This window comes from Ambystoma mexicanum, chromosome 1p, assembly GCF_040938575.1.
Source record: "Ambystoma mexicanum isolate Mex_15411 chromosome 1p, UKY_AmexF1_1, whole genome shotgun sequence".
Lineage (NCBI taxonomy): Eukaryota > Metazoa > Chordata > Amphibia > Caudata > Ambystomatidae > Ambystoma > Ambystoma mexicanum.
Window position 1 is genome coordinate 277,158,199 of NC_090921.1, and position 17,512 is coordinate 277,175,710.

Below are 17,512 nucleotides of genomic sequence, written 5' to 3' on the forward strand. Positions count from 1 at the left end.
CCCAACATACATTCCTCTGAGCGGCCTGTTTGGTGGGGGCATATTACTCTGCCTGACCTAACCCAGCCCTGCTAGTCTCCACTACCTAGTGTGAATTCTTAATGTTTCTTCATGGGCATGTCCCATGGGAACAAATGCTGCTCACTTTTCACTTATCCTGGCTACTCCTTTTCGCCAATACACAAACCTAGGCACCTTATCATTCCTGATAAAATATCAGATATTGATAAACTCAGGAATCAAGTACAATGACATACACAATAGCAATTGATATGACAGGAACTCAATGTATCCTAAAGTGAAATATGCACATTTCTTTCAGTTTCTTTTCCAACTGAAAAAAGTGCACATTGCATATAAACATTCGCCAAAAGAAACGATTTCCCTGTATTGTTGCTGGCTAAGTATAAAAGATGAGCACCTTTTATGTCTAAGAATCTGTAACAAAACATGCCATAAAGAGCAGATTACATTATAAGATATTTTACAGCTGTCTGGTCAAATTCTATTCAGTTTTGCAAACTGAAGCCTATATCTGCCTTTCTGAGTTCTTGTTGCATTGTATACAAATGAGAATGATGAAGTATTCAGCAAGAGCTGAATAGCAAGAAACTATTTGGCTGGAGCTGAATAGCTTTTTTTCAGCCGGAATTCGGTTGAATACTTACTCGAAGCTGATGTTCTATACACCCCTACTGCCCGTTTTTATTCCTTTAAAAGCAGACTTACTCTGATCCTTTCAATCCTATTCATATAACTTTATTGCAAGAATAATGTGTCAGTATTTGCGGTCTTGATAAAAAACAAGTACGTTTTGCCCTATCACAAAAAGGGGCCTCTATACCCCAAAGTCTCAGAAATGTGGTCTGTACAGTGTCCTCTCAGCACACCAGATTGATTCATTTTAGACAAATGTATAGATCAACAGACTTAATCTTATAACTTTATAATCAACAAATACATTTAATTGCAGGGGTCTTTAAGCAGATGAACTTTTAATGGGGCCCTGTGTGACTAGCAAAACCCTTTGCTGACATACAGGTGAGAACTGAAGAATTGTCCACCAGGCGTTAGTAAACCTCCTGCTTCTTGCAATTGTACGTTGCATGGAGAAATAGTGGTGTGTTCCCAAGCCTCGCAAATTCATTTCTTTATACTTCTGACTAATGTTCCCTCTAAGCTGTGCGCCTTTGCGCTTGCCCAGCTTCCTTCTGAGTCCCGCTCAGGAGAATTTTAGCAGCGCACACAGACAATTCCCATCTTCTCAAGAAGTAATAAGACACAACCCACCTCCGTTATCTGGTATTTTTTTTCTCTCCTAATAAAATTAAATTATGCTAACTAGTCTTGATATTCTGGTCTTGCCTATTTAAATTACACTATGAAAGTGTGACCTTAAAAACCTTAACCTTAAAACAGAATACACCCTTAGGGGCTTAAAACTAATATGAAAATGTGGCTCCATGAACAGAAGTTCTAACTCAGATATGCCCACATACATCAATTAAGTAACCTTTCATCCCCACCCATGACTCCTCTACTTGACACTACCACACTCTTAGCTTGTACCTTGTAGTTATTGTATCCTCTGCCTCAGTCCACATTTAGCTATTACCGGACAACCTTGCCTCCTGCCTATGTTGGCTCTGTGAAAGTTTACCAGTTTTGTACCTATATCCACTTGTTTTATGTTTGTAATATGAATAACATCCAAGCACCAGAATGTGTTATTCATGGTGCCTTAGCAAAAGCATCATCCACACTATATAACCAAATTGTGAGCTAAAACATCAGATACTAACTGCTAAAGGAAGCAGGTTACTTGAATGTGTAACCTCACCCCATGCGTCCTATTTGTACATATGCCACACAAGTGCCTTGAAACAGTACCCTTGCGAGCTAATGTATTATTAAAATCAAATATTAGGATTTTTAGTAAGCAAATGTCTATCTCAGTCTGCACCTTTAGCATTGCTAACATTACCCTATAAGTGGAGAACAACATTGCAATATCATTTACTTGGCCTGTAAGGGCTAATGGGCACGGACTATGCCTGTAATTATTTGTACATTGTATTAGGGCAACAGATATTCAGACAGCTAGAATACTTTTTGCACAATCTGCATCTTTTCCACGTTTTCAGAGTTCCCTTGGGCATGTACCTTAACAAATTAGACGTAAACTCTCTGCTATTAAAAAATAGGTTTCATAGAGCACTTGTATAATCCTACCCTGTAGTATTATAGTGCTGTATGTTGCAAATAATCTTGTTTGCACTGCAAAATAATTGCATATATGCCGATTCATGTCATTTTCATAAACTGCCCATACAGTCACCGGGAGGCTTTAAACATGTTTTGCTTGCAAAGTATTGTGGGTATGCAAATATCCCAGTGAGTGTTTTACTGCTGCAATCCCTCACTTTTTACAGAGCACTTCCAACTTGTATTGGAGGCTAGCACAGGAGCTGTGAAGGGCCTGGGGGAGGATGAACCCAAGAGAACACTTGTTGGGGGGTGAAGAACAAATGGTAACTTTCAAAAACCGTCCGATGTTTCAGCAGTACATACCAGTGAAGGAAACCTGTTTGTTTGCTGAAGGATAGAAAACTCTAGTAGCAGTCTAGAAAGCTGCACCCTCTGTTTCTTTCCATGCTCATTAGCTGAGGGCTTTTCAATATAATCGTGTTCTGTGTTTAGTGTCCTTAACATCCCCATGTATCTTGTTTAATTGATAACAGTGAATTGCAGAAGAGGGGTCCCTAGTTACAGAAGATGGAACTCACTGTTCTACCTCTGAGAATGCTGCTCTTAACATAAAAGACAAATGCATGTGCTTTTCTTCCACATGCTCCTTGAGAAACCTCAGTAAGGCTCCTGTTGATTTTTTTTTTTATCTATCTAGGCTGTGGTGAGCAAGTGGATGGCAAAACCCTAGGCTGTATTCTGTGCGCTGTCCTTTCGCTTCCTATGTCGGGGTTGCAATTGGGGCTGTGAGATTTTACTCCCTACATGGAATCAAAAGATTTGTCAGGGAGTCGAATAATTTGCTTTGCTAATCGGGATATTTAATGCCTATTAAAATATTTCTTTCCCCTTATAATTCTTCTTGAAATCAGACAGACTTATTAGTAGAGTACCTTCCTATGCCACTGCTCGGCCACTGCTTTGAAAATATCCATGGAGCTTTGTGGGTGGAAGAAGAGCGATTGTATGAATATGTTCATTGTTTACCATTTTTGTTGGGCGCAATTTCCTGTTTTTAGGGAGTATAAATGGGTGGTGGTATGCCTCTTGGCTGCAAGACTGGCTTTGAGGAAGTTTTGTCACAGCTCTGTACACAGGACAATGTGGTGTGGATGGTAAGTTGCGGCACAGGAATTCTTATCATATTCTTTGGTGCAGTTATTCTGATGCAATTTTCATCCTTAAGCAAATTATGTTCTTCTTGCCTTTCAATTACTTCATAGGTCTAGGTTCTTTTTAGTTGGCATTATTCCATTTGCAAATATTGTATCCTGTCTGAATATTTTGCCAGCCACATCAGTAATGAGTGATATTTGTTTTTCTGTAATACAGATCAGGTTTTTCCAAGGGAATACAATACTTAATGCAGGGGTCAGAATTTCAGTTTGCAAGCGACTCACCAGCCATAAAAAGTCTCTTGCCACCTTAATTCTACACATACACACAGCACACCATTTCTTACTCACCAAGAGTCAAAGTGACGAGTGCACATTCCGCGCCCTGTTTAATGCATTGTCTCAGAAGGAACTGTGGCAGATCCTTAGGTCTTAGACTGGTTGACTCTTTATAATCGCATATAAAATATAAAAATCTTTGTAAAACGTTATGCAAATTACACTGTTTACACTGATTTGTACAGAGTTGCAGTAGCTGGAAAGGAGAAACTCCCTTACAAACACTTTGGGAATGAAAGCTCAATAACTATGCATGCTCACTAAGTGGCTTACCTCGTTAGTCAGTTGTGCACATGGAAAATAATGAGCACACAAAGGCCAGCCATTTCCGCGTGTACAGAAAAATAATTTGAGGGAACATTGCTCTGACTACTATTTGATTAAATAGTAAAATAGATTTCCCCGATCAACGCCATGGCTAGTTGGATACAGCAAAGTGCCTGCCTCACTCTCTGAAGCTGTTTGCCTTCTTCCAGTTAACTCCAGATAGGTATAGCTTAATACTGGGTTGTCCTGATTAGTTTCTCATCCAATGTCCTCTCACATGCGCCCCCATGTTCCCTCTACACATACACATACGCATGATTTCAACCCAACAGCCTGTAAGATCCATGGGTTCACAGACCACAGACCATAGCGAAGATGGAGAATGTGAGCCATGTTTTCACCTTTTGGTTTGGTGAATGAGACCATTTGAATCATTTCACTGAGACAGGAATAGGAGAGGGTGTGAAGCTGCCAAATGAGATGCAAGATGTGTGTGTGATGCGAGGCTGTAGGAGATGGGCTGTGAAGGGAGAGTATATTATTGTGAGGAGAGCACTGTGTTCATGTGAGTTTGGGAGAGGTTGGGAAGATGTGGTGATGAGGAAAGTGGTGTACGTACAAACGAGCTGGGGGGTAGATCTGTCTTCGGCTGGGGCCTCCCTCTGGAACAACCTCCCTAAAACTTGAGGAGAACCGGCTCCGTTTCCGGACACACCTCAAGACCTTCCTCTTTGCTTCTGCCTTCACTCCCCCCACCCCCTCCTCTGCTGATCAGTTCTCTCATGGCACAGTGCATTTGGCCACCCTCTGTCCTTCGGGCCCAGGTTCCTGCTCACCCTGCCACCCTCCCGCACTGGCTCTGGGCCACCCTTTGCACTGGGGTCTGTATCTGTACCCATACAGCCCCCCTTTTTTTCTCTTCCTGCACTTATCTGACCTACCCCGCCTACTGTCTTAAAGTCAGTACTTGCCACTTTCTGGCAGCACCACCACTTTTGTTGCTTTTTATTATTTATTTTATTTATGATTAATTATTCTGTTCTTCTTTTGCTCCGCACTTGACATCTCTCCCTCCCCCATGCACTTGCATGTTCTCATTGTCACTGGGCCTAGTAAGATTGATTTTTGTTCTCCCCGGTTTCCACTCCCCTCCCTTGTCGCGCTCTGAAACACCTGTGTTTGAGCGCGATATAAATAAAATATCAATTCAATACGTAGAAGAGGGTGTGAAGCTGTAGGTGAGGGCTTTGAGAGCCTTTGCGTGGTAGACTGTTTGGAGCTGTGGGAAGATGTATGCCCCAGAGGGAGATCTGTCTGCAGATTCTAAAGACCAGGAGTGTGTATTGTGTTGCAATGATAGGGTTCTCCTAGAAATCCTGAGTCCAGTAGATTGTTAGATTTGGCAGCCCCACGTTTGTACACCTTGTGCATTGACACTTCTAATCTCTTCCCTTTCCAGGATGACACCCTGGTCAGCTGCTCCTTGTCCCCTTCGGAAGACGCAGAGTTCACCTTTCCGATCCTCTTCCAAGATATTTATTACAAGGTTGGTAACTACAGCGATGAGGCTGTTACTACTGTTGCTAGAGTCCCACAACATCACTGAGGCGACACTGAAGATGGGTTGGTGTAGAGGGGAGATTATATTTAATTTCTGAGATGGAAGGAATCATCAAAACCAGAGATGGGGAAAGTTCTATTAATGAGATTTGATCCTAGAATGATCACACCTCGGTTTGGTGGTTTTGAAAATCTGCTTAGGGCTTTGCTCACAGAAAATTAATAGAGGGTGCCCCCTTTGCACTCTCCTCATCTGCAACTCACATGTGTTCCTTTCTTCTTTGATTTTGTGCCATGATATTGGTGCATCGAGACACTATTTTGTGTATATAGTGGTGCTCAAATTATGCTCTGTACATGGCACATGCCTTTTGATAATGTGTTGCTGCTGGTTACCCCTCAGTATATCCTTGATTTGTTACTCTCCTCTCCAGTTAGTGGCCCCTAGCTGTCCTGTGATATCAGGGCAATATTCTTGCATAGAGATAGTTGACATCGACTCCACTATGTGCCATGCGTTATTAAAGTTCGATATTGAATGTTTTTTAAGCTAGTGATGTGTTACACGTAGCTAAAGATTAAAACCCTGGTATGTGATCTAGAATTACAGGCTAGCACGCTAGTTTTGGTAACCCTTAAAAAAGTGCCTGGGATTACAATCCAGCATACCCATATTGTTTGGGGAGCGATCCATAATAAGAACAAGATAGCCTTTTGCTCCTTCTCCTTGTATTTCTTTTTTTTTTAATTGCAGTTTTGCACCAGGGCAATCTTGCACTTCCACCGGTGCAAAGTAGCCATAGTTAGTTTGGTCTCCCATTGCCCCACTGCTGCATACCTTTCTGTGTGTGGGAAGCAGGGGGGGGCGGGGTGAGGTATTCACAAGACAAGGGTTTTCCATGTGACCTGAAAAGCAGAAAGGATGGCTTTCAAAAAAGTGATCTGAATTCTTCGATGGTGCTAAATCTGGCATTGACCTAATGTAGCGATAATGCAGGTGTCATGTACTTTAGTCATGCAGGAAAGTCTATACTATGTGAAAGAGAGGCAAGTATTCACTTGAGTTTTCAGCAGCAATAGGATATTTGCAAACTTAACTACCCAACCCAGAAAGTGTTGAAACACTGTAGCTTGAATGGCATAAGGTATGTGAGGTGTCCCGTCAAAGTTTCGAAGAAATAGTTTTGAAATACAAAAATTTAAACAAAAGCACCGAAAAAAAAATGGAATGCATTTTTTTAATGTCATTTTTTTGGGGCTTTCGTATAGTAAAAATAGTGGGTTTTCCCCAAAAACAGGGGTCTACGGGGGACCCCCCAAAAAGAAAAACATGCATTCGAATTGTTTTTCTCTCAATGCTTTTGAGTCGAAACTGTTGTATTTTGCCACTATGACTGTCGAAACTTTGACTATAAACGTGATACTCTGTCCAATCTCCTTGAGCCTAGCCTCTTAATGTCCTTTCTAAATGGTCTCGGAAAAGAATATGCTGAACCTGTGTGCCACCTTTGGAGGTGGCAAGTTCACACAATATTGATTCCATCTTGAGCAAGATATTTCTGCTCGGATAGTGCAATTTGTGTTATTTAGAAGGCACTCTGCTCTGTCCGTATGTGGCCACGATGTCTGGGTTCCCTGGCTCTCCAATGTTCCTGGACAAATCAGCCAAGTCTTTGGCACAGCCCAAATTGGAATAACTTCTAGTGGTAGTGGTACACTCACCAAGAATGATCTGTCCCCCTTTTTTTGGGGAGTCTTTTCTTGGATATTAATATCTGCATTTGGGGTTGTCCTCGAGGCTGCGTTTCTGGCATTCATCAATTAAACTATCCCACGTTTCTTTAAGATGCATACATAGCCCAAGACATGTGGAGATGGTGTCCATTCAATTGTCTTGGGGTACAGAACTTGTCCTCCCCTTCTACATAAAAGGCCTACGACGACTCACTTGGCTAAGACACTCCATTTGTGCATTTGCAGTTATGCCAGTCCTCCTGATAAGTATATGCCTTTGACTTATTTTTCTTGAAGATTATCATCCTCTCGTGAGGATGAAGAATGTTTACTTTGACCCTAATTACCTACCTGCGTTGGAGGAGAGGAGACCAGTCCCATCAACAATTAAATAATCTTTAGGCATCTCAAAAGCTAGCTTTAATACTAATAATCTTTATTTTGGAATATATAATTCCAACAAGGAATAAACATACCTATAACAATATAAAAAATGTTAGTTGAGCCATTTGAATAATTAAAATATAAAATGGGGTAAATAATGTGGACATTATTCAACTAAAGGGCACGTATACACAAAGTAAACCTTTACCATCGTTCTCTACAAATGTGGAAAATTCATAGACGAGAGAAGCATTGTTGGAAATGGATCAATTGATAAATGGTCATGTTACATCCTCATTGCCGATTTCTAGAATTTCACCAGTGCAAAGCATGTAATTGGATTCAGGAGTAAATTAAACCAGGCTTTATCAGTTTAAAATTCAAAAGTGCATTATTGTAACAAACCTTAGACAATGTCTATGTCTTACTTAAGCAAATCGGTTATCGTCAATTATCATCAATTCAGTTGTTACTTGGGCACCTATACTCTACATTAGCAGAAGTCTTTCCTACAGCTGGTCTGTGCATGTGGAAGCTCTCCAAACGACAAATGGGTGTATGGAAGAGATATTCTTTCAGCCCAATGTATGTGGAGCCAGCACGAAATGTTTGGAACAATTCAACACACTGTACGTAAAGCTATGATACCATTCACGAGTTTCACTAATACAGCATAATCTCTATTCCAGGGAAAATGCGAATCTGCTGAAAGAACAGCAAGAGGGAGAGCTTAAGAGCAAATGGTGGCATGGAATGGGTTAAATGTGATAAAACACTGAGTCATAGGTCAATGGTTTTTTTTTTTTTATTCTCACTTTTCTGAAGTGCAGTTGGTTTGTAATACTAATATTACTGCTGTATATTAATATAAGTAAGATGGTCATCGCCTCTAGTCTTGCCATAGAATTCTCCTTCATCATTTGCCTTAGACGGAAAGTAAAGATTCTGATAATCTGGATACTTGTGGCTGTGCCTTATTGCGAAGTGTCTCCTACAGCTGCTTACAAAGGCTTTGAGTATGAAGGGGAGAAGAGCAGAGTTATCATATTGTCTTGAGATTGTATGCAGGTCCTTGCAAAAGGTAACCTGACCTTTCTCTTGTATTCTAACTCCTCATACCTTCTCTCCAATCTTTCCCCACCCTCTCTACTGTCCTCTTTTGCCCATTCCCACCCCATTCCTTTCTGAAGGTTTACATGAAATTGAGGCCTCATGTCAAGGAGTTCTTAGAAACCCTGTCCAAAATGTATGAGGTAAGTGTGTGTTGAAAGGGGAGAGATTGAGAAATATGTCAACTTTGACAAATGTATTGATGAGGGGGAGGGGGAGGGTATGGTCTGATCGGAGCCAATTCTTTACATTTGTAAGGATATCCGAAAGTGATCTCTCTTGGGACACATCACAATCACTCGTTTGCAAGACCTATTCACCCCAGCTTGCAAGCAAGCGTCCTCACTCCTCCCCTACAATCAGCTCCCATAGTAACCTGCGTGCCATAGATCCAATTGACAAATATCGGATTTCCTGGGTGGCATGAACTAACGCTTTACGTTCCCACTTCAAAGTAGCCTGGCAAGTATAGCCTGCCTATAGGCATTGGTGGTAGTTGCAACTCTGTGGAAACGTGAGAGTACAGACACTGCGCAAGTCAGTAAATTATTTAATAAAACTGAATTTTAAGATCATACCCTATATCTCTAGAAGATGATCGTACAAAATACACATGTACATTTGAGTGGCCAACAAGCCTACAGAATGTTACCCGTTCCCTGTGGTTTTCAAAGCTTCATGGTTGACGACTGCTAAAATTAGGCAAAATAGTCTAAAATAAAAAAATGAATGGCCTGAACACACATGGATTTCTGCTGATTAAATGTCAATCCCCACATTTAAGATGCTTCCTTGAAATGATCAGGCTTTTGCTGGTTCTCTTGGAGTGAAGGAACAGAACTCTAACACTTCTAGATTCGTAACCCAGCACAGCACTTCCACAAGGAAGATCCAGCCACGTGGATTGTTGATCCACGTTTATCCATCTAGATCCTCATGGTTGTGCCTTAGGTTTGTGCTGGAAATTGGTTTCATAGAGAAGCAGGTATGTATTCCTGCACTGTCCACCAGCTACAGTGTTTCAATTAAAGAATCCCATTCTAGAACAAAAGCTGCACCCTTAATGAGAATGCAGAAACCCACCAAATGGGGTAACATTTATAAGATGGCGTTAGTTTGAATTTCAAGACATCCATTCAGTGACAGAATTCCTAGACCCCACAGGTCTCCTGTGGCAAATTATTTCACAAGGTTCTATCTCACTAACTGTGGTACCAGAAAGTGAGCCCCTGTGTTATCAATGTGATAACTGGTTGATGGTGAGGTCCTTGCTCCCACTATGTAATGGAAGGCTGGGCCCCAGGTCAGTGTTGTGTACTGCTTAAGCGATTCGAAGATTTCATCAGCAATGGGGGACAAAGCAGAAGAAAGTTATGAAATAAGATTGTAATGGCAGTTTGGGGATCGCAGATCCCATATTTTGGAAGGTTGGGTGGCAGGCATATTCCTGTGTCACTTACATGAATTTACCTCGCCTTTGCACATTTCCCACTCCTTGCCAATGTGACAGAAGCGCCCTAGGGATAAGCAGTAATTGATGCGAGTCTCCATGCTCTACCTCTCCTCCCTGCTCCCATTGCAGGTGTTTGTCTTTACCACAGCAAAAAAGGAGTACGCTGAAAAGGTGCTGGATGTCCTCGACCCTCAGAGGAAGCTGATCAGGTAAGGAACAGTGGCTTAACCATTCATTTGGGCTAGATTAAGGTAATATTGTAAACGGGGTGGAGAGGCAGCTGCCAGGAAGGAAGCTCTGTCTGAGATACAGGGACTAGTCCGCAATGATGGCACTCTCTGCTCTTTTACCTTTTAATTAACAGACCTCCACATTAGCCTTATGAAATCTACCCATTGTCTACAATCGATCTTCTTTACTGGATATTTATTTATGTAGGCAGTGTGTTGTAGGCTCGATCTGCTTCTGTTGCTCACTTACTTTGTTTTTCTGGTATCTTGTAGATCTTCATTTATTGCCCCGCCCAATCATTGAGTAGGCTCTTGTGAAAATGTAACCCTTTCAACCATGATTAATTTTTTCCGTGTGCGTTTTGACAAGAGTGCCCATTTCATGGTAGACTTTGGTATGTTGAGTAGGAGTAGCCTAGCGTACTCACGAAGGCTGGTCCACTGTGCTGGCATGGGTTCTTGCAGGCAAATGGTGTGCACCTGTGAGTCACTGGCATTCCAGAACATCTCTATTGTCGTGTTATGGGTATTTGTAAAGCGCACAAACACCCATAGGCAGCTTGGCACTAAAACAGGAACAGCCGGTGGCTCAAAAGGCCTTTCACTACAAACGGGGAACTCAAAACAAGTGTGTTTTAAGTACACGCATGAACTGAAGCTGATTATGATATTTTATTTATATCGCGCTCATACACAGGTGTATCAGAGCGTGAGCAGGCAAAGGGAAGGGAAGGGATGGGGAACGGGAGAGAACAAAACCAAACGATTTTACTAGGCGCAGGGATATTGAAAACGTGCAAATGCATGGGGAAGGGAAAAAGGTGGATAGTGCATGGGAGGGGGGAGAAAGTGGAAAAGTGCAGAGCATAGGAGAAACGCAAGATAAATAATAAGTTAATAAATAAATAAGGTGATCAAGAACAGTGGTAGTGCAGCCTGTGAGTGGCAAAGTGCAAGGTTAGTCAGCTAGGGTGTATCTGATAAGTGCAGAGGAAGAAAGGGCGGGGGGAACTGTATTGGTACTGATACAGGCCCCAGTGCAATGGATTGCCAAGAGGCCATAGCATGGAGGAAGAAGGGGAACAAATTCCAAAGTTGTCTCACTACCACAGCAAAAGAGCGACCACCTCTACGTTTGAAACAAAAGCGTGGAAATCGCACGAGATGAGCCTCAGCCGAGTGAAGAGGTCAGGGGGAAACATACCAGCTAAACTTGGCCTGCAACTACTCTGCACCTGTATCATGTAGAGCATGATGCACTAGGCAAAGGGTTTCAAAATGAATGCTCTTAGCCATGGGGAGCAAATGTAACTGGCGAAGAACTGATGAAATGTGTGCTCTTGTAGCAGAAGCAGAGACGAGCTTAGCTGCAGAGTTCTGGAGAACTGGAAGACTTTTAATCGGGTAGAGAGGTTGGCCAAAAAAGAGTTGCAATAATCAAGGAAGGAAAAGACGAGAGAAGCAACCACAGGAGCATGAAATTCTCAACCAGTGTGTCCTACGAAGCGAGGCTCTGTATTCAGCTCACACTGGCACTTAGGACTTCAAATAGATAACTAATGTCTGTTGCTTTCTATGATGGCGAATACTACGCTTATTCTAACTAAGGGTTCCTGTGTTTACAGTAGGCAGGGACTATCTTATTCCATGCGTCAACTGCGTTGTAACGCCAACTGTTGATTATGCAGTTCCTTTTAGACACTTTTCTGTCATTATTAAAATTAACCAGTCGCAAAACATCTTTTTCTCACTTCAGTAAGAAGCCTCCCTGAGCCTACAACACCAATCTTTCCTCATCCTGCCTGGGAAGATGGGAAACCATCTTGAGCATTCTGATGGACTCCCAGGGGGCTTGTGATATGCTGCCTCGCTTGTTATGACTCACCTGGGAATCACGCCCGGGCATCTGCAGTTAAAGGCAAATCCCTGCTTGGGCATGTTAGGGAGTGGATAGGGCCTAAGGCCAGTGCCCCTGCAAAGCCAATAATAACATTCATTGGGTAAACCTCTCTGCCTAGACTCTGAGCTCGCCCTTCGGATTCATGCTCCTACACAGAGGGTCATTCGACCCAGTGAGACTCTATTTACTGCTTTCATTACCTTGAAGCACCAAGGGACATCCCGATTTTGGGATGGCTAACTGTCTTTTGTAGCCCAACTCAGAACTTACATCCACTCCTTCCCAGCCAATCTCCTCTCCCTTTCCTAGCTGCTCACCAATGTGCCATCTCCCTGTTAGGCTGCACCCTTCCTCCACTGTCTTCATTTGCCTACCTCTTCTACCCTCCATCATGCACCTTGATATTGCTACCTTTCGAGGGGATTGGGTCCTCCGACGTATTCCATATCTATGACATGTAATCACCACAGCTGTGCTGCTTCGGAAACTTTTTCGGCGTCTGCGTCCTGCGTCGATGACGTCGATGCGCCGTCGTCGAGGACCTCCTCCGACGTCCGACGTCATCCGATGTGATAAGTAGGACGCACGACGCCCATAGCCTCAGTTCCGTTTTTTCCGCGAACGTGTTGCTTCGTGTTTCTCGGTTCTAAGCCTCGACTCTTTGGAGTTCTGTTCTTTCTGGTTCTTCGAACCTGTTCGTTTGTGATTTTCTTTCGGCGATGTCTTCCACTTCGTCTTCAACCCCGCGTCCGGGCTTTAAGAAGTGCGGGGAGTGTGGGTCCAAGATGTCGGTGACTGACTCGCACCACGCCTGCCTCTGGTGCCTCGGGGAGGCCCACGACACGGATGACTATCGACTGCCAGTCGCTCACATCCAAAGCCTTACGCGAACGTAAGAAGAAGTTGTCGGTAGGTCGGGTGTCCAAGCCCCGGAAGTCGAAGTCGGCGGGGCTTTCGACGGATGATTCGAGGGGTGACTCTCCGCGTCATCGTCGGAAGTCTCGTCGGTCTTCTTCTAGGAGTGGGTCTCGCCACTCCTCAGCCTCTTCGAGGCATTCTCGGAAGCGCCGTCACCAGTCGCCTTCCAGGTCCTCTTCCGAGGATTCTGCACGGCACGTCGGTTACCCCACCAGCCGTGCGACGCCAGAGGAATGGGCTTCCTTCGGGAAGAAAATGTTGGCGATTCTTGAGTCGCAGGGTACTCAGCCGTCCGCACCCCCGAGTGGGGTCGGCCGTGTGAGGTCGAGAGACGCCGCTCGCAAGAGTGGTCGGCACGAGTCACGGGAGCGGTCCCGTTCGGACAAGGAGGCTCGTTCTCGCCGTACCCGTTCCAGGTCCCGGTCCTCAACGCGTTCGAGACCGTGTGCTCCTGTGAAGTCTTCGAGGAAGACATCGACGTCTGAGGGCGTCGACAGGCTTTCTCGAGGCTCCGGCTTCGAGGACCTCGTCGAAGCCGTCGACGATCAGGTCGTCGAGGGACACGCTCGGGGCTCCGGCTTCGAGGGCTGTGTCGACGCCGCCGATACTGGAGGCGCTGCATCTGACGTCGACGCCGATTTCCTCGACGTCGACGCCGATCCTCTCGGCGCCGTTGCCGGTTTTCTCGGCATCGGCGCCTTTCGTGTCGGAGGTGCCCCGTGTCACGGGTGTACCCCCTAGGAAGGCTCTGGTTAAGAGCAAGCACTCTCGGGTGCCTTTTCGCCAACTGGAATATATTTCGGAGGCGGATGAGGATTCTGATGGCCTTTGTTCCTAGTCAGGTGCCAGATGAAATTGTCTCGGGCCATAGTCAGTTTGACGATTTGAGGCAGTCACTGCATGATGCCAGTGGACTGGACACCTCTCCGGAGGTGGAATTTTGTAGGCCTGAGCCTGGCTCCCATGCCGATTCCTCGTACCGGCGCCTTATGGCTAGGGTCTCTGAGTATCTGGGATGGTCTGCTCCCCCAGGGGAGTTTGTGCAGGATGATCTGACGGACATCCTTGATGTTGGTCCCCCAACTGACCCGGTACTGCCGTTCCATATGGCTTTACAGAGAAGGGTGGCGGCGGCTTGGACTGCTCCGGAGAGTCTCCCGGCGGTGGGCAGATCCTTGTCGCGTAAATACCGTCCAGCCAGTAGCGACCCCTGCTACTTGACCAGGCACCCCACTCCGGAAAGTTTGGTGGTGCAGGCGGCCACGGCCCCGGCAAAGCAGGCGTCGTACCCTACCATCCCTCCTGATAGGGACGACAAACGTTTTGATGGCTGGGCGAAGAAAGTGTTTTCTTCTGGTGGTATGGCGCTTCAGGCGGCCAACTCCATTTGTGCCTTGTCACGTTTCACGCACACTCTGTGGAACTGTGTTGCGTTAGCGGCTGAACATATTCCCGAAGGGGATGAACGGGATGGTTTCCTTGCTATGGTCCAGGATGGTAAGGATGCCATGTGTGAGTCCGTTCAGTCGGGTCTGGACTTGGCTGAATGCGTCAGTAGGTCCATGGCGGCGAGCACCGTGATACGCAGGTTTGCGTGGTTGCGGAAGTCGGGGTTTGCTCCTGATGTGCAGTCCCGGCTCCTCAACATGCCCTTTGATGGTGAACACCTTTTTGGCAGCAAGGCTGACGAGAGCCTTGAGAGGTTGCAGACCTCAAAAGCTGCAGCGAAGTCGTTGGGCGCTGCAGTTCGCCAACCTACGCCTTTTCGTCCTAGGGGACAGCAGTGGAGGGGTGGTTCCTTTCGCTATTACTCATCCTTCAGTAAAGCGAGAGGAGCTGGCAGTCAAAGAGGCCAACGCAGGGGTACCAGAGGTGGACGACAGGGTACCCGTGGTGCCAAGGCCGCTCGGGCAGTTGCCTCTTTGCCCTCAGGTAACGCCGCAGCCGCTCCCACTCAGTCGTGAGGCCATGTCCCATGGTTCGCCGGTTGGGGGAAGGCTGGCGCAGCATCTTGTAGAGTGGCAAGCCATTACTTCAGATGTGTGGGTTCTGGAGATCATAACCCACGGCTACTGTCTTCCTTTTCGGCACAGGCCTCGCGACAATCCACCGGGGAACCTCTCTTTGCAGAGTCCGGATCCGCTCCTTGCGCAGGAAATTCAAGCCCTGCTGGAGAAAGGCGCCATAGAACTGGTGCCTGTAGCGGAGAGGAACAAGGGATGGTATTCCCCTTATTTTTTGGTTTCGAAGAAAGACGGGGGATTGAGACCCATCATGGACTTGCGCGATTTGAACAAACTCCTCAGGAAGGACAAGTTCAAGATGGTTACTCTCTCTCAAGTCCTCCAGGCCCTTCAGCTTCAGGACTGGTTGGTGTCACTCGACCTCAAGGATGCTTACTTCCATGTGCCGATCCATCCCAAGCACAAGAAGTACCTGAGGTTCGCGGTTGGCGACTCGCACTTTCAGTTTCGGGTCCTGCCGTTCGGATTGACCTCCGCCCCGAGGGTTTTCACCAAGCTCATGGTGGTGGTGGCAGCGCATCTCAGGCAAGGGGGGATTCACGTCTACCCCTACCTGGACGATTGGTTGATCAGGGGGAGCTCTCCCGAGCAAGTCCTGGATCATCTATCGATCACCTGTCGCTCCCTTCACAGGCTGGGCTTCTCCCTCAATTTAAAGAAGTCCCATTTGACGCCAACACAGCGGCTCCAGTACATCGGAGCAGTGCTCGACACTTCCCTGGGGCAGTGTTTTCCTCCCCAGGTGAGGGCTCTTCACATTCAGCAGATGGTGCACAAGTTTCAGCATGCCCAGACGCTCCCAGCGTTCGAGTTCTTGAGGTTGCTCGGCCTCATGGCATCCTGCATTCTTCTGGTGCCAGAGGCTCGCCTGCGGATGAGATCTTTGCAGTGGGCACTCAAGACGCAATGGTCGCAGTCCTCCGGCAGGATGTCGGACTCGATTCAGGTGCCGTCCTCGGTCGCCCGGGACCTTCTGTGGTGGGCCGTCGAAGGCAACTTGATGAAGGGGGCTCCATTTTGGCTTCCCTGGCCGGAGGTGACGATCGTGACGGATGCATCCCTCACGGGATGGGGAGCTCATGCCAACGGGCTGACAGTCAGCGGTCGTTGGTCTCCGTCGGAGTCCAGACTCCATATCAATCTGTTGGAGCTGAGGGCCGTCAGGCTAGCCCTTTAGGCTTTTCTGCCGTCTGTGCGAGGGAAGAATGTCCTGATCCTGACGGACAACACAGTGGCCATGCACTACCTCAACAAAAAGGGGGGGGCAGGGTCACTTCCTCTGTGCAGAGAGGCGATGCAGCTCGAGTTCTGGGCCATCCAGCAGGAAGTTTCGATCTCGGCAGTTCATCTGGCCGGAGCCGAAAACGTGACGGCGGACGCTCTGAGCAGGCAGAGCGCGATCTCTCACGAGTGGGAGTTGGCTCAGGAGATTCTCCTGGAGATCTTCGCCCTTTGGGGGACCCCTCAAGTGGATCTCTTCGCCTCCAGTGTCAACCGGAAGTGCGAAAGGTTTTGCTCGCGGGAATTTCCTCCAGAAGGAGCCTTAGGAGACGCGTTCGTGGTGGAGTGGTCATTCCCGCTGCTGTACGCGTTTCCTCCAGTCCCCGTCATCCCGCAAGTGCTGCGGAGGTTACGGAAGTTCGGTTCCCGGATGATCCTCATTGCCCCGGCGTGGGCTCGGAGGACGTGGTACCCGGACCTTCTCGACTTATCCATCTGCCCTCCACGTAGTCTTCCCTACCGAGACAATCTGCTCTCACGGGAGGGGGGGGTCAGGTTCTCCATCCAGAGGTCAGATCCCTCAACCTTCACGCTTGGCTTCTGAAAGGTTGAGGTATAAGGATTGGGACCTCCCTGAGGACGTGATGGAGGTGTTGCTTTCGGCCCGAAGGCCGGCAACAAAGTCTCTGTACCGTTGCCGTTGGCGTAAGTTCTGCGACTGGTGCAGAGTTCAGAATGTGGATCCTTTTGCATGTGACATCCCCATGGTTCTGTCCTTTTTGCTTTCTTTGGCCCACAGGGGCTTGCAAGTGGGTACCGTTAAGGGTTACCTGGCGGCGCTGTCCATCTTTAAGCGCTCGTCTGAAGAGTGTTCTTACTTTAAAATCCCTTTGATTTCACAGTTCCTGAAAGGGCTCACTAATGTGTTCCCTCCGTCACCTTTCCTGGTGCCCGGTTGGGATTTAAACCTGGTTCTTAAGTTTCTTATGGGTGCTCCGTTTGAGCCTTTA

The 17,512-nt window shown here is 46.4% G+C and overlaps 1 protein-coding gene across 8 annotated transcripts in view; it reads left to right on the forward strand.

Annotated features, from left to right (window-relative positions):
* Nucleotides 1–17,512, forward strand: part of LOC138568884 (CTD small phosphatase-like protein 3) — a 668,014-nt gene that overhangs the window by 423,282 nt on the left and 227,220 nt on the right. For all 8 annotated transcript variants that reach the window (XM_069646683.1, XM_069646699.1, XM_069646692.1 and 5 more), the window contains exons 7-9: nucleotides 5,428–5,514; nucleotides 8,837–8,899; nucleotides 10,339–10,418. In XM_069646683.1, coding sequence (XP_069502784.1) covers nucleotides 5,428–5,514; nucleotides 8,837–8,899; nucleotides 10,339–10,418 — 230 coding nt within the window. The remainder of the gene's footprint in view (nucleotides 1–5,427; nucleotides 5,515–8,836; nucleotides 8,900–10,338; nucleotides 10,419–17,512) is intronic.